Source organism: Chanodichthys erythropterus, chromosome 9, assembly GCF_024489055.1.
Source record: "Chanodichthys erythropterus isolate Z2021 chromosome 9, ASM2448905v1, whole genome shotgun sequence".
In the NCBI taxonomy this organism is placed as follows: Eukaryota; Metazoa; Chordata; class Actinopteri; order Cypriniformes; family Xenocyprididae; genus Chanodichthys; species Chanodichthys erythropterus.
Window position 1 is genome coordinate 4,916,924 of NC_090229.1, and position 19,130 is coordinate 4,936,053.

General features: G+C 38.1%; 2 protein-coding genes across 2 annotated transcripts; both read left to right on the forward strand.

The window, feature by feature from the left end:
* The first annotated feature begins 3,594 nt into the window (after positions 1–3,594).
* LOC137026208 (4-galactosyl-N-acetylglucosaminide 3-alpha-L-fucosyltransferase 9-like) lies at positions 3,595–4,720 on the forward strand. Its single transcript, XM_067393470.1, has one exon. The coding sequence runs from the start codon at positions 3,595–3,597 to the stop codon at positions 4,693–4,695; it is 1,101 nt and encodes a 366-aa protein (XP_067249571.1). The 3' UTR covers positions 4,696–4,720.
* A 7,176-nt stretch (positions 4,721–11,896) lies between these two features.
* On the forward strand, positions 11,897–17,449 carry ctu1 (cytosolic thiouridylase subunit 1 homolog (S. pombe)). The gene is made up of 3 exons (XM_067393471.1): positions 11,897–12,129; positions 14,678–15,180; positions 16,596–17,449. Exons 2-3 carry the CDS (start codon positions 14,685–14,687, stop codon positions 17,129–17,131), a joined length of 1,032 nt encoding a protein of 343 aa, XP_067249572.1. The 5' UTR covers positions 11,897–12,129; positions 14,678–14,684; the 3' UTR covers positions 17,132–17,449.
* Positions 17,450–19,130: the final 1,681 nt, after the last annotated feature.

The following is a 19,130-nucleotide window of genomic DNA, read 5'->3' on the forward strand; positions in this document are numbered from 1 at the left end:
TATATAATGTAATGACAGTTCTGTGTACTATATAGCAGCTTAATATTAATTTCTTCAAACGTAGTTTTAAAGTGAAAATATTACACCGAATTAATGATCAGCGGAAGGTGCCACAAACAGCGACAGCTGCCGGAGAAAGTGGCTGCAGATGCCACAATTTCAGCTTTGTAGGCCTAATTCTTAATTTCTGATAGTAATACAAAAAAAAAATCAATTGGTAGTTTATTTAAGATCAGATTTATTTTTGATCACGCTTCTATCCGATATCTCGCGCGCCGCGTGTAGTTTGAATTCTCCGCTGTAATCAAGGGCTGAATCCGAAATCGCCCCCTATAACCTCAAATAGGGCATTATTTGAGGCGACAGCCATTTGTAGCGGTGTCCGAAACCATAGTGGACGTTACTGAGTGCACTGATTCAATCTCACATTACACCGCAATGAGTGTACAGCCGATGTCCACGCAACGGCTGTCCGAATTCACTCACCCGTTTTCATTCACTCTTTCAAGTGAACAAAGTGGATAGCGTGGGGAATAGTGAATGAGGCTTAGGGGCTGATTTCGGACTTTCCATAGGCTGTGATGCGATCTCAGCTGTGCTCTCACTACAGTGCAACAGTGAAACGGGACACTCTCAAACAGTGACGCTAGGGATGGGCAATACCACTTATTTTGTTTTCGATATGATACAAGGCCAGAATCGCCGATACCGATACGATACCTCTAGTCTGAATTTAAGTTATTAAATTATTAATAATTTAAGTCCTTAAATTATTTAATTATATGAGTAAAATGGGTAATGGTACCCACTTAACATATTATATTTGAAAGGTATTTTAACATCAAATACGCCTTAATTGCTATTTATTAAATTATATTTTTGTTTACACATGGTTAAAATGTTTATTTGTAGTGGTAACCATGGAAATCTACAAATACTATAGGCTTAGCTGAACTATGCTCACTGTAGTAATGGTTCAGTTTCATAAGGGACTGCCAGTGACAGGCTGTTGCACCCATAAAATGCAAACTTTGTATTCTGATAGTGTAGTTTCAGAACAGAACATCAATACGATATCAAATAAAACTATGTAGCCTACTATTTAATTTTGTTTGTTGTGAAATAACTCAAACACATTATGTTGTTCTGTCTGCTGTTAAGCATTGTTCTGGGCTGCGTTTTCCAAAAGCATCAATGGTTTCTAACAATATTAAATGCATGCAGCCGTTTGAATGTAGTGTCGGCAGTGATCGATTGGTTCTGACTTGCAGCATTTGTGTTCAGATGAGCAGGAAAATAGTTCTACAACACATTTATTCGCTAACATAGGTTATTTGTCCAATTCAATGCATATTGTATGCATTACATTTACTGTTAATTAAACAAAATCACTAGTAAAAAAAAAAACACCTTAGTATCGATATTTTTATTTTTATTTCAACATCAGTATCGATATATCGATACTTCATATCGATATGCCCATCCCTAAGTGACGCTGCGCCACGTTCCGAACGTTGGTTAAGCGACACCGGTATTGTGGTATCATCAAAATTCGTATAATAACAAAAATAAATACCGGTATTCGGTATGAACCGGTATACCGCCCAGCACTAGTATAACATTGATAGGCGACGCATGGACACAGCCCGTGTTCTGGTTAAAATTGCTTATTTCTCTGGATTTAAACATTATTGGAAACATTTGGAATAATGTAAGTACACAAGTCAACAAAATATATAACATTGTTCTAGTGGTTTTAGGATATTTTAATCCAAAAGTCCAACATATTGTGCCTTTAACTGGTTGCATGTCAGATTTATTGCATGACTATCAAACATTGTTTACTTAATCAGATGAGTCAGTGTAATGGTGAAGGGATCGATCAAATAGGCCAGCTGATGGAAGGTTTGCTAAGAAATTCCATGCTCCCTTGTAAAAGTATTTTTTAAAATACAGTAGTTTATTGACACATGGTGTGGCTGCTGTATTTTGTAGTTTATTTTGATACACTTAAAATTAAGGTATTTGGTATTTTATTTTAAAATACATTTTGATGTATTTTTGCCCAACCCTAGATATAGCCTACTGTATGAAAAGTGTAATACGCACGAACCCTACACTAATCCTACCCAAGAAGCGTATTATATACACGCCATAAAGTGCGTACCATATGAACGCCAAAACTCATTTTGACGTATATATTCCACGAGATTACACCACTGATAAGCATTCATCTCATGTGATCAGTTAGCAACGTCATACTGAGTCCATACAGCTAGCCTATTCACCCAGGTGAAAAGAAGTACATTTCTAAAGTGCTCTATTTCGGTGCACTACTTTTGTACTTAATATACTAAAAATTCTTCTTTACTACTTCTTAAGATAATTTTAAGAACATCTAAGTGTACTCAACTGTGCTATTTTGAGACACCATGAAATATGAACTAAAATGTGCTTTTAATATACCATCTCTGTATTTAAAGAATATATTTAGTTACCACGTTTACTATAAGTGGTATCTAAATACATTTTTTAAATACAGAGATAGTATATTAAAAGCACATTTTATTTCAAGGTGTCTCAAAATAGCAGTTGAGCACACTTAGATGTTCTGAAGATTGTCTTAAGAAATGCTAAAGAATAATTTTTAGCATATTAAGTACAATATTAGTGCACGAAAATAGAGCACTTTAGGTAGCCTACATTATAGAAGTGTACTTTTTTTCACCTGGCTGAATAGGCTAGGCTAGCTATGGACTCACACAGGTAGAGTCATGACGTTGCTACCTGATCACATGAGATGAGAATGCGCATCAGTAGTGCACGTGTGTAATCTCGTGGAATATATACGTCAAAATGAGTTTTGGCGTGCATATGTATTTTGCCGAATTCGGACCCCCGCCAGATTTTTACGCCCCTTGAGTGCCCAGTATAGGTAGGTTTAGGATTCGGTGTTGTGATGGGGCTGGGGTTAGAAATATGCTGCCTTTTGAATGACGATTACGAGGTCATCGTATTCATGTGCATTCATTTCATGTGCAATGTTTACCTAGGAAACACGATAATTCCGAGTAATTCCGTGAAGGCAGCATTAGGCAACCAGATAGCGGCTTAAACAAGGGGGTAATCATTTGACAGGGAAGTAAAATTCAGCGCAACACCTGTGCTATTTTCAAAGCTCGACCGCTGTGGGTGAGTAGCAGACCGTGAGATTGTCGGCGCTGATTTTCGTATGTTTTTTGATGGCGATTTCACTTTAGATAGACTACTTCCTCCTCTTGAGCGGAATTGTCTTTATATGCTACAAATAGCTGCACATTTCTGTTAATGAAGGGCTCTTAAAGCTGCGAGGAGGAGTTTACTACAGCAAGCATTCTGTACAGTTTGACGCATGAGTCAAATGTTTTAGCCAATGAAATAAATTTATGTTTTCACTGATGTGCTGCTATTGTCTCTTACAGAACAGAAACAGTGCTAGCTTATATTTAATTCAAAATTATTTTTGAAAATAAGTTTAACATTCCTTTAAATATCGTATTATACTTGTGTTTGAAGCTGATCACTTCCTTTTCAATATTCTTTTTAGATCAGACAATGTCAAGGAAAAATGGCTCATCGTTGTGTCGTCTGGGTCTAACAGTGACGTCGGCAGGTGTCATCTTTCTGATAGTCATGTTTTCTTGGTTCTCACCTTCAAAGAAATGTCCACCTCCACTTCCTAGACCTGATCAAAACAAATGTGTCAAAAGCAAAAGCTCTATTACTGATGCAGTAGAAGACAAACCTGTACTTTTGCTGTGGACCTGGCCTGAAAATTACAGGTTTGACCTGAGTGACTGCAAAACGTTGTACAAAATTGATAACTGTCAGTTGACGGATGATAGATCTCTCTACAGCGATGCAGACGCTGTTATGGTTTATCACAGGGGCATCAGCTGGGACCTGTCCAACCTTCCTCCATCTCCTCGTCCTCCGTTCCAGAGGTGGATTTGGTTACATTTGGAATCGCCGACCAACACGAAAAAAATACCAGGTCTGGAAAACCTGTTCAATCTCACTCTCAGCTACAGACAGGATGCGGACATTCCTGTACGGATGCACTTGACCCCCAGGAAGAAACCTGAGGAGTTTGTGATTCCCAAAAAAGACAAACTGGTGTGTTGGATTGTGAGTAACAACGATCCTTCAACAGGTGTCAGCGCAAGGAACGTTTTTTACAGAGAATTCAGCAAGCACATCGAAGTGCAAAAGTTCGGAAAGGCTTATGCAAGATTTCTGGATTATAACGAATACTATCCTACTATGGCGAGTTGCAAGTTTTACCTTTCCTTTGAGAACTCCATCCACAAGGACTACATCACTGAGAAGATCAACGGGCCGCTTGCTGCAGGTACCGTACCTGTGGTTTTGGGTCCTCCCAGAAAAAACTATGAAAACTTTGTTCCTGGCAACGCATTTATTCATGTGAATGACTTCCCAGATGCAAAGTCACTAGCAGAATATCTGCTTCAGCTGGACAAGGACGATGAAGCATATGGCAAGTTCTTTACCTGGAGGAAACATCTCACTCCAACTCCTCATTTAATACAACAGAACCAAGAGTTTGTTCTGGCTATCTGCACTGCCTGTGACTATATAGCAAGACACAGAGAATATAAAGAAGCTCACGATATTTATGAATGGTATTTCAACTAAAATCACCAGAGATTGTGGAGTTAGTTACAAACAGTTATAGATTTTTATTACAAATATATTTTTGATGAACATTTCTGAAGGGTTTTATGACTGATCAAGATTTACAGATCTTTATTGGAAAGGGTTAAACCATGTTTTTCATGCTTTTTCAATAAAACACAAACAATTATTGCACATGCACCCAGGGCCGCATTAAGACTACAAGGGGCCCCTGGGCTTTACCTCTTGAGGGGGCCCTTCATCCACCAGCACTATTACCTACATTCAGGGGTTAAATTGGGCCGGGGCCGTCCGGGGCTGAGCCCTGGCACATAGGCTTACGAGGGCTCGGCATACGCTTGTCCGGGACTGCGGGACAAGTGGAGTTTTTGAAGTGAAAGAGAATTTTACTTGCCTGACCAGATAAGTAGCTTGATTAAAATGTCAATAACAACCAAAACGCGAGAATGATTAATCTAGCTTAGTGGATGTACTGGCGGTGATATTGCGCTGTTGAGGATGTAACCTCTTGAGGAGAATTCAAAACAAATGAGCTCTGTTCACACAAAGAAACTCAGTTATCATGTTGCAATAAAAATTCAATGGGGTTTAGCTTGCTATTTACGACATATGATAAAGTTAAGCATCACACGACCGAAAGTGCTGAATTCCTGAATATCACCTCGATTGAAATTGACACTAATTTCATACAACAATTCAATAAACAAGTAGTTAATATCAATCACTTAAGTTTTAGATGCAATATGCCTGTTTTTTGTTTTATTGTAGCAGCGAAAATAGTTCCAAACAAAGCAGAAGCAGCGCATCTCGCAGCTGCGCTCAGCCGTTTTGAATGATTCAGCCTTTTGAACAAATCGGTTGGGTGAAGATTCAATCGCCCATTCATAAACAACTGCTTCATTCTTGATTCAGAGTGAATCGTTTGAATAAATGACTCAGTGGCTCACTCATTAAGACGGTCACTTGTCGCCATCTACTGGCGGTTTAATTTCATGTTTAAAAGTATAAATTTCCCACCAACATTTCTTATTTGTTTATTCAAAAATATTTAAAGAATCTCATAACATTATTGAACGCAGTTGTACTTTTTCAGTGTAAATTATTTAATTTGGTAACAGCCCTAGTGTCTTACTATTTTAATTTATCAAATGTAAGAATATGAAATAAAAGATAAAAGATTTGCATAGTAATACAATTTTTTATTTTTTTCCAGACAAGCTACTTTTTTACTCTGACAAGTAAATTACCAATTTAGTTGTCCAAAGGACAAGCACGAACCCAGGCTTAATGTCGAGCACTGTATTTTGTATTTATATTCTGTTCTTTAATGGTAGCATCACTTATATTTAATACTGACACAAAGGAGAAGGCACAGGCCTACAGAAATATTTTATTGTCATCAGATGTAGCTTTCACACTACCAGCATCTATAGAATGATTTTGATCAGCATTTTATTGTTCATAGCAGAGGGCTCTCTCAACTTGTTATATTTTACAGTTTGTCAAATGATACGATTTTGAAGTCTTTGCATACACATGCACCACTCGAAAGCCTGAAACCACAGAGCCCCCCCACATAACAAATCCCAATTTAACCCCTGCCTACATTCACTCAATCTTCTTAATCACAAAGTGCAAGTTATCAGCCTTTTATTTTGCATGAATAAATGCCATTACCAAAACATCCAAATCTATTGGTCTGTTATAAAATATAAATATCACTGCATGAACTACATATTGGCACATAGTCTGAACTATTTGTACAGGCTACTCATTTCGAAGGCTGCATCCTCCAGAGGTCGCATTTGAAGGCTGTATACGTCATTGAGGCCGGCTCATTTAAGAAAAACAACCGTTGGATTGCAAAGTAAGAAAGAAAATACAGCATTTTGCACCTCATGAGGAATAACCATCAATTTTATTATGGTTACTTTTCTTAAATAAGACATCCTTAATGATGTATGCAGCCCTTCAAATGCGAGCTCTGGAGGACGCAGCCTCTGAAACGAGATGCAGATTCGAACAGTAACAAAGGCGCCAGTTTTACCATTTCAATTCCAGTGTGAGTCCTTGTCTTTTGGAAGTGCATGCAAAGTGGATTTGCTTTTGCACCGTAAAGATGTCATGTCAACATGTCAACAACACAAACCAAACTCTTCCAGTCTCAGCTTTTTGAAGTCTCAGTCTTCCAGTCTCAGTGTTTGAAGGCGGGCCAAAATAGATGTTGTTCACGAGCAACCGGCTGCCATTACACAAATTTTTACATTGTTATGTAGGTTTGTAACAGGAAGTGAGACTGGAATTGCTCATTTCGGCAGTTCAGAATCAATTAATTCTTTAAGGCAAAAATTAGGCTACTTTTTTATCCTGTACTTTGATCTTTAAAACAATGTGACAAAAACACACGCAAGTTCTACCCAAATGTTTAATGTCATGATTGTTACCATCTATTTGCATTAGTTTATATCCAGCTGGTTGCTTTTATTGATTCGTTATGCAGCAAAGTTGCATAATTAAAACTAGTGTCATGAGAAAGCAAACTGTATCGTCATGCAGCAGACATATCTAAACAAATCAGAAATGCATTTGATTTCAGTTCTCTGCAGGGTTCAGTGAGTGAAGGGGCGCACATCGGTCGAGAAGCGTAGCGACGCACCACGTCTTTAAAATTCGAACACATTGTTTTCTTTGGGGCTGTTCACACAGAACGCGCTTTTCTGCGTTACTTTTTCTTTGTTTTTCTATGTAAACATGCGCTAGAAGGACGTGCAGAACCGCTGCGCTCGCGTCTTGATGCATGACATGGCGATCTAAAGCCATGAATCAGTTCAGCTTAAAAAAAGTTTTAAAAAGCGTCTCGAGACCTTGCGGTTTCCCCCATTCCACTGCCCGCGTCTCGCGTTTTTCAAAGCAAAAACGCGTTGTGTACGCACACAGGCAGCGCCACTGGGTCTGTCCGCGTTGTCCAGATACTGATAGCCTACTTAGTTGCTTGCTGACGCAGCGCGTCGTATGAACTTCACGCGCAGAACAGCACATGTATTCATATCAAAGCGATGTTAAAGCGACAGTCATCACATTAGAAAATGCGGTTATATTTTTTCCGGCATCACCGGGGCCCTCCCTCACCCGGGGCCCTGGGCTTAAGCCCAGGTAAGCCCGTGCATTAATGCGGCCCAGCATGCACCTGTGAAACAGTTCTTAAGACACTTATGGATTACAAGCGGTTGGAAATAAAAAAAAAAAAACAAGAGAAAGATGCAAGGTCTCTGATCACCTGATGTGAACCAGTGTTGGAGCAAGTTTCTTTTAAAAGTAATGCATTACAATATTGCGTTACTCCCTAAAAAGTAACTAATTGTGTTACTTAGTTACTTTTTATGTAAAGTAATGCATTAAATTACTTTTGCGTTACTTTTTATCACCTGGGCTGGGCTTGGTTTTTTTTTTAATAACAACAAAAAAAAGTTCTATTTTTGGCAAATGTTAAATGATTAGTTCACTTTCAAATGAAAATTAGCCCAAGCTTTACTTACTCACCCTCAAGCCATTTCTTCTTTTTTTTTACCCAGGAATATGAGCTGAAGAAAGTGCTTCCATCCATCATAAACATACTCCACACAACTCCGGGGGTTAATAAAGGCCTTCTGAAGTGAAGTGATGCATTTGTGCAAAAAAAAATATATCCATATTTAAGTTATGAAGTAAAATATCTAACTTCCGCCAGACCGCCTTCCGTATTAAAATTACAAAGAAAGAGTTAAACTCTCACGGTACATCACGCTACATCCTACGCCTTCCCTATTCAACTTACGAAACAAGTGTGACAGATGCGACGCCAGTTTCTTCGTAACTTGATTACGGAAGGCGATCTGGCGGAAGCTAGATATTTTACTGTAACTTGTTAAATATGGATATTTTTTTAACACAAACGCATTGCTTCACTTCAGAAGGTCTTTATTAACCTCCCGGAGCTGTGTGGAGTATGTTTATGATGGATGGAAGCACTTTCACTTTCTTCAGCTCATACTCGTTGGTCATATGCATTCAGTGCCATTATAAAGCTTGGATGCATCAGGATATTTATTAAAATATCTCTGATTGTGTTCATCAGAAAAAAGACTTGTATGCCTAGGATGGCTTGAGGCTGAGTAAAGCTTGGGCTAATTTTCATTTGAAAGTGAACTAATTCTTTAAAGGGTTAGTTCACCCAGAAATGAAAATAATGTCATTTATTACTCACCCTCATGTTGTTCCACACCCGTAAGGCCTTCGTTCATCTTCAGAACACAATGAAATCCGTTGGCTCAGTGAGGCCTGCATTCACAGCAATGTTACTTCCTCTCTCAAGATCCATAAAGGTACTAAATAAAACAGTTCATGTGAGTACAGTGGTTCTATCTTAATATTATAAAGTGACGAGAATACTTTTTGTGCGCCAAAATAACTAAATAAAGACTTTTCAACAATATAGTGATGGGCCGATTTCAAAACACTGCTTTGGAGCTTTACGAATCGAATCAGTGATTCAGATCTCCTATTAAACGTTTTTTAGTACCTTCATGGATCTTGAGAGAGGAAATGTCATTGCTGTGAATGCAGGCCTCACTGAGCCATCGGATTTCATCAAAAATATCTTAATTTGTGTTCTGAAGATGAATAAACGTCTTACGGGTGTGGAACGACATGGCGGTGAGTAATAAATGACATTATTTTCATTTTAGGGTGAACTAACCCTTTAAGACCCTTTCACAGCAAAACTGAAATAAATAAGCCTCAGGCTGAAGGAAATGCATATTTACGCCTGTACAGTAGAGTGAATGCTCAAACAAACCTTTCAGCTGTGCTGCCATTCTGGATTAAAGAAGAATAGGATACAGGAAAAGGAAGTTCAACACCCTTATTTCTAAATCTAATCTAAAGGCATTTTTGTTTGTTAGTATGGTTGAATTAGGCTATTGAAAGTCAGCAGATTAAAGTGAGATTAAATACATAAAGTATATTTGTTTAATTTAATATAGTTGATTATTACAGGTGTGCATAAAAATCTGAGATTGCATTTCACTGTTTTTATTCATTTTGAGGAATACTGAATGTTTTCGTGCAAGTGAGGTAAGTAAATGCATGTTTACGTTTAGCTGTCGGTCAATAAATGTGAAAACAAAAGTAACGCATTACTAGTTACTTCAAAAAGTAATCTGATTACATAACTCAAGCTAATTGTAATGCATTACCACCAACACTAACACTGCTACTGCTCTCTTCAGGGACTCATTATTCAATTCCTGTTCATCAAACGTCTGAAATTTGTTCAGATTCTGTCTCCGCTGATAAATCTTTTTATGTTCACACAAATATTTAAACATCTTAAGAAATTTGCTGGAACAAAAGCAGTAGTTTATATAGATTAGTCTTTTGTTTTCAAAAAATTTACAACTGCAAATAAAGATACAGAACAACACTGATTCATCCTTATGTGTAGTAGCAACTTGTTAGCAATTTAAATCACTATTTTTATTATATAGCCTATTATGTATTATTTATTATATATGTACTATTATTATATTTAGGCAGTGTTATGGAGTCAAATTAATGCCTTAAAGTTTTGCACAAAAATAAAGTTTTGCAAAACACAAAAAAGAATTGAGCTATAAAAAAATGTTTTGCAAACAAAAATAAAGAATTGCAAAGGAAAATAAAATATTGAGCGGAAAAAAAAATAAGTTTTGCAAACAAAAATAATAAATTGCAAAATAAAATAAAGTAGTGCAAAAATAAAAATATAATCAATTACAAAAATCAATGACAGCTGTAATCCTATTTTATCTTTGCCACGTATTTTTCATGCTCAAACCTACAAAATCATTTGTAACGCTCATTTTATTCTGCGTTTCAGTCAAGCGTGCGCTCATGATACCGGTTTTCTTTTGCGCTGCACTGTTCTGTGCGGATCTCTTTATGGCACTGGTTTGACGTGGGGGTGGAGTCAAGAAACGGGGGCACGCCCCCGCGAAATGCATTGGAGGGGAACGTAATCGGCGACAGGTGAAATAATTCTTTGACATGGTGAAAAATAATGCATGGTTTGTTTTTGTTGGTTTGTTTAGCATATGTTGTCACCGATTACGACCCCCTCCAATGCATTTCTTATAGTAATATGACCCGTTGCGCTCTGTCTCACTGCCTATATCCACTTTTGTGTCCTTAAACATTCGTTTTTTGGGGTCGACTGCTTATAAAAACGTATTTCTGTTTTTTTTTTTAGCTTGTTAGCTGTACACCTTGTCACACAGCAGCTTTTAGGCATTGTTCTGTTTATTGTAATGAGTCAGAAAAGACAAGAAGGCAGCCTCACGCAATACAAAGTCAATGGAGACGGTTGGATTGTTTTTCCCCGGTGGGCATGGTTTTCAGATTATAATAAATGCGCTCTGTCTCTATGCTTGATCTGATCTGGGTAGCGTTTCCCAAAAGCATCGTAAGCCTAAGTTGATCGTAGCTCCATTGGTTTCCAAAAGCTTATGATGCTTTTGGGAAACGCTGCCCTGTTCTGTTGCGATCTGCGTCTCCTGCCGATGACGTGTTTCGCGGGGGCGTGCCTCCGTTTATTGACTCCACCCCCACGTCAAACCAGTGCCATAAAGAGATCCGCACAGAACAGTGCAGCGCAAAAGAAAACCGGCATCGTGAGCGCGCGCTTGACTGAAACGCAGAATAAAATGAGCGTTGCAAATGATTTAGTAGGTTTGAGCATGAAAAATATGTGGCAAAGATAAAATAGGATTACAGCTGTCATTGATTTTTGTAATTGATTATATTTTTATTTTTGCACTACTTTATTTTATTTTGCAATTTATTATTTTTGTTTGCAAAACTTATTTTTTTTCCACTCAATATTTTATTTTCCTTTGCAATTCTTTATTTTTGTTTGCAAAACATTTTTTTATAGCTCAATTCTTTTTTGTGTTTTACAAAACTTTATTTTTGTGCAAAACTTTAAGGCATTAATTTGACTCCATAAAATGTCCAACCTTCTTAGCATTTGCACTCTGTGTTTAAATGAAGCAAGTTACACATGGTCTAAAACATTATTTACACTGGCAAACGTATTGTACATTTAATATATGCCATGCCATCTCATAATCGTAACATTTTATTCCAGGACAAAAGAGGGCGCCGGAACTCAGAGTCAAACAGGAAGTGTGACGTTCATGACGTGCTTGAAACATGTTTTGTAGTGCAGAAGCCGAGATGTTCTGGGTTAAAAACAGTCCTGTTGTATTTTAAGTCATGCGATTTATTTTTAATTTGTCGGTAAAGCCATCAGCTCTTTGTTTTAAAAGCCTTGTTTCGCGTTTTATTTACTTAAAAACTTCATCGTTCATCGTCTTCACTCTTGTTTAAATGAATTACAGCCCGTAGGAAATATTAAAGGTTTGTCGTTTATATTTTACCAGTTTCATACAGTTTAACTGCTATTTTAAAGTTCAGTTTTTTATGTGTAGTAATGTGTTCACCACTAAAATGATTCTGAAATTCTCTCAAATATAGTTTCTGACTAACCCTTTCAGACATCGAATTTATTTCAGGTATTTTATTTCACACAATGTGCTTGTAATTACTAGAATCAGATGCATACAATGCATACAATTCAATCCAAACAACTTCCATTTCTGTCATGTGGTGTTGTTACATCTATATAGTTAACGCTACCATCACATTTCTAAAATGAATATGCTTGTATAAGTAATTTTATACATTTATATTCTGTAACATGTTACTTTTGAATAAAACTTACAGTATTGTGTTCAATTGTGTAATATTCAAAATAACTATATTTCACTATAAGGACCATCACCAGCTACTTTTCCCCAACCTAAACAACATTAAACATTTACGTTCATTAAATGGAAATATTAATGTTTTAAACTGTTATGCCAAGTGTTGAAAGGGTTAAATCAGAGATTTCAATCTTTTAGATGCCACAGACCCCAAAAAATATGACCATCCTCCTCAATTTTGAAATGCACATATATATTTTCATGTGTAAATACAAAATTTATACTGTAAAAAATGCATAAAATGGAAAATATTTAGTTTTAATTGTTTTTTCTTCTCACTATAATACTGTACAAGATGTAGATGAATGTATTACTTTGAATCAAATTTTTTAAATCAATTTATTTAATCATATTTAATTTATTAGTTAGTCTTATTTTTTTGTCATATCCAAACCATACATCAATGGAAAGCTATGATGTATAAATCTCATTTTCAAAAAATTGACCCTTATGACTGGTTTTGTGGTCCATTTTTCAAGTTCATTTTTTCCTCATTAATGTACACAGCACCCCATATTGACAGAAAAACAGAATTGTTGACATTTTTGCAGATTTATTAAAAAAGAAAAACTGAAATATCACATGGTCCTAAGTATTCAGACCCTTTGCTGTGACACTCATATTTAACTCAGGTGCTGTCCATTTCTTCTGATCATCCTTGAGATGGTTCTACACCTTCATTTGAGTCCAGCTGTGTTTGATTATACTGATTGGACTTGATTAGGAAAGCCACACACCTGTCTATATAAGACCTTACAGCTCACAGTGCATGTCACAGCAAATGAGAATCATGAGGTCAAAGGAACTGCCTGAAGAGCTCAGAGACAGAATTGTGGCAAGGCACAGATCTGGCCAAGGTTACAAAAAACATTCTGCTGCACTTAAGGTTCCTAAGAGCACAGTGGCCTCCATAATCCTCAAATGGAAGATGTTTGGGATGACCAGAACCCTTCCTAGAGCTGGCCGTCCGGCCAAACTGAGCTATCGGGGGAGAAGAGCCTTGGTGAGAGAGGTAAAGAAAAACCCAAAGATCACTGTGGCTGAGCTCCAGAGATGCAGTCGGGAGATGGGAGAAAGTTGTAGAAAGTCAACCATCACTGCAGCCCTCCACCAGTCGGGGCTTTATGGCAGAGTGGCCCGACGGAAGCCTCTCCTCAGTGCAAGACACATGAAAGCCCGCATCGAGTTTGCCAAGATGGTGAGAAATAACATTCCCTGGTCTGATGAGACCAAGATAGAACTTTTTGGCCTTAATTCTAAGCGGTATGTGTGGAGAAAACCAGGCACTGCTGATCACCTGTCCAATACAGTCCCAACAGTGAAGCATGGTGGTGGCAGCATCATGCTGTGGGGGTGTTTTTCAGCTGCAGGGACAGGACAACTGGTTGCAATCGAGGGAAAGATGAATGCGGCCAAGTACAGGGATATCCTGGATGAAAACCTTCTCCAGAGTGCTCAGGACCTCAGACTGGGCCGAAGATTTACCTTCCAACAAGACAATGACCCTAAACACACAGCTAAAATAACGAAGGAGTGGCTTCACAACAACTCTGTGACTGTTCTTGAATGGCCCAGCCAGAGCCCTGACTTAAACCCAATTGACATCTCTGGAGAGACCTAAAAATGGCTGTCCACCAACGTTTACCATCCAACCTGACAGAACTGGAGAGGATCTGCAAGGAGGAATGGCAGAGGATCCCCAAATCCAGGTGTGAAAAACTTGTTGCATCTTTCCCAAAAAGACTCATGGCTGTATTAGATCAAAAGGGTGCTTCTGCTAAATACTGAGCAAAGGGTCTGAATACTTAGGACCATGTGATATTTCAGTTTTTCTTTTTTAATAAATCTGCAAAAATGTCAACAATTCTGTGTTTTTCCGTCAATATGGGGTGATGTGTGTACATTGAGGAAAAAAAATGAACTTAAATGATTTTAGCTAATGGCTGCAATATAACAAAGAGTGAAAAATGTAAGGGGGTCTGAATACTTTCCGTACCCACTGTATGTATCTGCCTTTTAAATTAGCAGACGATCATATTTTGGTGGTGGTCTCATCTAAAAGATTGAAAAGCGGGTTAAAGATCAGTTTAGCGAGTGTTTTGATGAGTTCAGCTCTGATATTACTCTGAAATGCTCTGCAGTGTCATCATGCCCGTCCAGTGCAGTAACTGCGTTCAGAGACGGGCCGTGCTCAAGCGGCCCAAGACTGGACACTCCCTCTGTAAGGACTGCTTCTTCTGGGCTTTCGAGGAGGAGATCCATCAAACCATCGTGTCTGCTGGACTCTTTAATCGCGGGGAGACCGTGGCCATCGGTGCCTCGGGTGGGAAGGACTCCACCGTCCTGGCCCATGTGATGAAGGTCCTGAACGAGCGCTACGATTACGGGCTGAACCTTTTGCTGCTGTCGGTGGATGAGGGCATCACAGGTTACAGAGACGATTCCCTGGAGACGGTGAAGAGGAACCAGCAGCAGTATGAGCTGCCGCTGAAGATCGTGTCTTATGAAGAGCTGTACGGCTGGACGATGGATGCCATCGTGAAGCAGGTGGGCTTGAAGAATAACTGCACGTTCTGTGGTGTGTTTCGCAGACAGGCGCTGGACAGAGGAGCCATGATGCTGAAAGTTGACAAGATATGCACAGGCGAGTAATGTCTTCTGACTGACTTTTCCAACTAAATTATGTGTTTCAGTGTTAATAAATTGCATTGTGGCATCTCAGGCTTAATTAGTACATTTAAGTGTGTCCACTTTAGATAATTTAATCACAATGTATTTCAATTTTTAATCATTTACTATTCAACGTTATGGTAATTCTAAGATCATCCTCTAGAGGCGAACAATACTAAACAAGATAAAGTTAAAATAAAAGAGAGTACACTCTAATTTTTCCTTAAATTCACTTGTTGGAAGGATGATGACGTCATTATTGATATGTGGAATAATTCATTGCTTTAGGCAGCTAAAAGAGTCAATAAAGACAGAATGCAAACTTTTAATTTTTAAAAGAAATTATCACTGGTCATTTTTGTTGTACTGCCTTTTATTTATGCTCATTTAAATTAAAATGGTTTATACGTAACATTGGTTTTCAAGTGGCAATTGTTTACTTTTTATCAAAATAATGTCACAGTGCAAAAAAATGAAATATTAATGTTCCTAAAATAGGCATTTTTGTACAAATTATTATGTGCAATACCAGTCAAAAGTTTGGACACATTACTGTTTTTGATAGAAGTCTCTTATGCTCTTCAAGGTTGCATTTATTTGATCAAAAATACAGAAAAAACAGTAATATTGTTAAATATTATTACAATTTAAAATAATGGTTTTCTATTTTAATATAATTTGAAATATAATTTATTTCTGTGATGCAAAGCTGAATTTTCATCAGGCATTTTGAATAAATTCTGTTCTTTTTAACTTTTTATTTATCAATGAATCCTTAAAAAAAGTATCACAGGTTATTAAAAATATTTAGCAGCACAACTGTTTCCAACATTGAAAAATAACTGAGTATCAAATCTTCATATTAGAATGATTTCTGAAGGATCATGTGACACTGAAGACTGGAGTAATGATGCTGAAAATTCAGCTTTGCATCGCAGAAATAAATTTTAAAATACAAAACCATTATTTTAAAATGTAATAATATTTCATAATATAACTGTTTTTTTGTGCATTTTTGATCAAATAAATTCAGAGCATAAGAGACTTCTTTCAAAAACATGAAAAACAGGGCTGAAATATGACCATGACATGTTTGTTTAATGTGGTAACGTCTAAGTTAACTAGTAATTTTATTTAAGTTAATCTTATTTAATATGACTGAATCATCCTGAAAACATTAGATTTCACCTACAGAAGCCTAACCTAAATTCATAAGCATATATACATTTTAGATTTTATGAGTCTTATACATTTTAACTCGCATTAAAATTATTCTGAACTACTCTTAGAGTCTCTCAGATGCTATTCTCTCAGAAATAGATAAATGGAAACAAATTGCATTTTCCACAGCTGAGAGTGAGACTGACATTTGTTTTGTGTAATGAGCAGGTCACAATGCAGACGACGTGGCAGAGACGGTGCTGATGAATGTCCTGCGTGGGGATATCGCACGTCTTCGGCGCTGCACCGCCATCAGCACGGCCAGCGAAGGAGAGGGCGCCATTCCACGCTGCAAGCCACTTAAATACGCCTATGAGAAAGAAATCGTCCTCTACGCCTATTTTAAGAAGCTTGATTACTTTTCCACAGAGTGCATCTACTCTCCAAACGCCTACCGGGGTCACGCTCGCGCCTTCCTCAAAGACCTGGAGTCTATCAGGCCCAGCTCCATCATAGACGTCATCCACTCCGGGGAGACGCTCTCTGTAAAGGACGGGGTGAAGATGCCGGTCCAGGGAACGTGTTCACGCTGCGGCTATATTTCCAGTCAGGCCTTGTGTAAGTCCTGTGTTCTGCTGGAGGGCTTGAATCGAGGTTTACCCAAGCTGGGCATTGGAAAACATCACCGTCTGCACGGCAAAATACTGGCTCAGGAGCCTCTGACCGAACAGGAAGAGAAGAAGCTGAAGGCTGTGGACTTTTGACACCAAATCAAGACTAGATTTTAAAAAATGGGACATTTGAGTTTTTTAAGATGCTTGGGATGAATGTGAAATGTTTTCATTTGTTTTATTCAAAACGTGTCAGTCTCCAGAGATTGTTTGAATTTCATCCACAGCGAACTGAAAGTCACATATCTTAATAAGATAAGAGCAAATTACAAACTTTGCCATTCAAAACCAGAGATACTCGTTTTAAAGACAAACATGAACTTGCACCACATTCACTTCAGGAGAAACATATCAGATGCTTATGTTTTGTTTAGATTTGTTACTTAAGATCATGACAATAAAATTATTAAAGGTGTGGTTGATAATGATTTCACTTTTTTAACTTTAGTTAGTGTGTAATGTTGCTGTTTGAGCATAAACAACATCTGCAAAGTTACGACGCTCAAAGCAGGGAGATATTTTCTTTTACAGAATTCTCTGTTTAAGGACTACAACAAACAGCTGGTAGGGACTACAACAAGCTTTTTCCCAGTTTAGTGACATCACTAACCCGCCCCTGAGAACACACAACAAAGGGGGTGGGGCTGTGTTGGGCTGCTTTAGAGAAGAGGAAGAGTTGTTGTAGTAGAGCGTTGTTGTCATGCCGTCATTTTACGCCGGACTGCTTCACAAACGAGGGTCAATTCAACACAAAAGATGAACATGACGGCACATGCTAGTGGATGAGTTGAATCAACTCCACAGCAACTACATCAATTTATCCACTAACCATTCAGAAACGTCTAAAAGTTGTAACTTCTTCCTGAGTCTCTCCATCAGTGTCGACTCCGGTTTGAACAATGTAAGGCTGAACACCGTTACTGACAATCCTCATTTTGGCTGCGTGAGATTCTCCAGCTTTGTTGTTGTTGAGCTGTTAAAGCTCCGCCCTCTTCTGGAAAGGGGGCGGGGAGCAGCAGCTCATTTGCATTTAAAGGGACACACACAAAAACTGCATGTTTTTGCTCACACCTAAATAGAGGCAAATTTGATCTGTGGGGTATTTTGAGCTGAAACTTCACAGACACATTCTTGGGACACCAGAGATTGTTACATCTTGTGAAAAGTCATTTAGATTGCGTCCAAAATCTCATATTCTCTTGAGCAGGTACTTATTTTGAATAAGTAATAACTTTGTGACCGCTAAAAAAGTTTTATATAGAATGAATATCTGTAGTATGAATGCAATGTCACTGTCACGTGACGTACCAGCATCAGAGTTGCATTGCTTCGCTGTCATTCACAAATCCTGTCCTGTGGCCTCATGGGATTGTAAAGTGTCCATCATTTGCACACTTCAGAATCTCGCCGGAAGTAGTTTCGCCTACTACAATGCCCTCCACTAATATTGGCACCCTTGGTAAATATGAGCAAACCCTTCAGATTCCCAGCTTCTCTTCAGTTCACACCACTCAATTTCTTTAGGGGACTTGGATGGACATGGCAGAAGCTTCATTTTGTGCTCACTGACCATTCTTGTGTTGGTTTTGGATCATTGTTCTGATGGATGATCCAACCACAAACCATTATTGGATTTCTAGCAGAAGCGGTCAGGTTTTAATTATTAATCTGTTAGTATTTGATAGAATCCATGATACCATGTATCTGAACAAGATGTCCAGGATCTCCAGCAGAAAAATAGGCCGACAACATTAAAGATCCAGCAGTATATTTAACCGTGAACATGGGGTACTTTTTATCCATGTGTGCACCAAACCCTTCTGGTGGGTTTGCTGCCAAAAAGCTCTTTTTTTTTGTTTCATCTGACCATAGAAGTCGGTCCCATTTGAAGTTCCAGTCGTGTCTGACAACTGAATATGCTGGAGATTGATTCTGGATGAGAGCAGAGGATTTTTCTGAATGAAAGATCAAAAGGATAAACAATGTAGATTTTTTTCCACAGCCTCCTTTGCTCGTATTTACCAAGGGGGCATTAATTCTGGTGTTGACTGTAGTTGCAATAGTTAGCAGAATGTCTACAATGGACTATTGA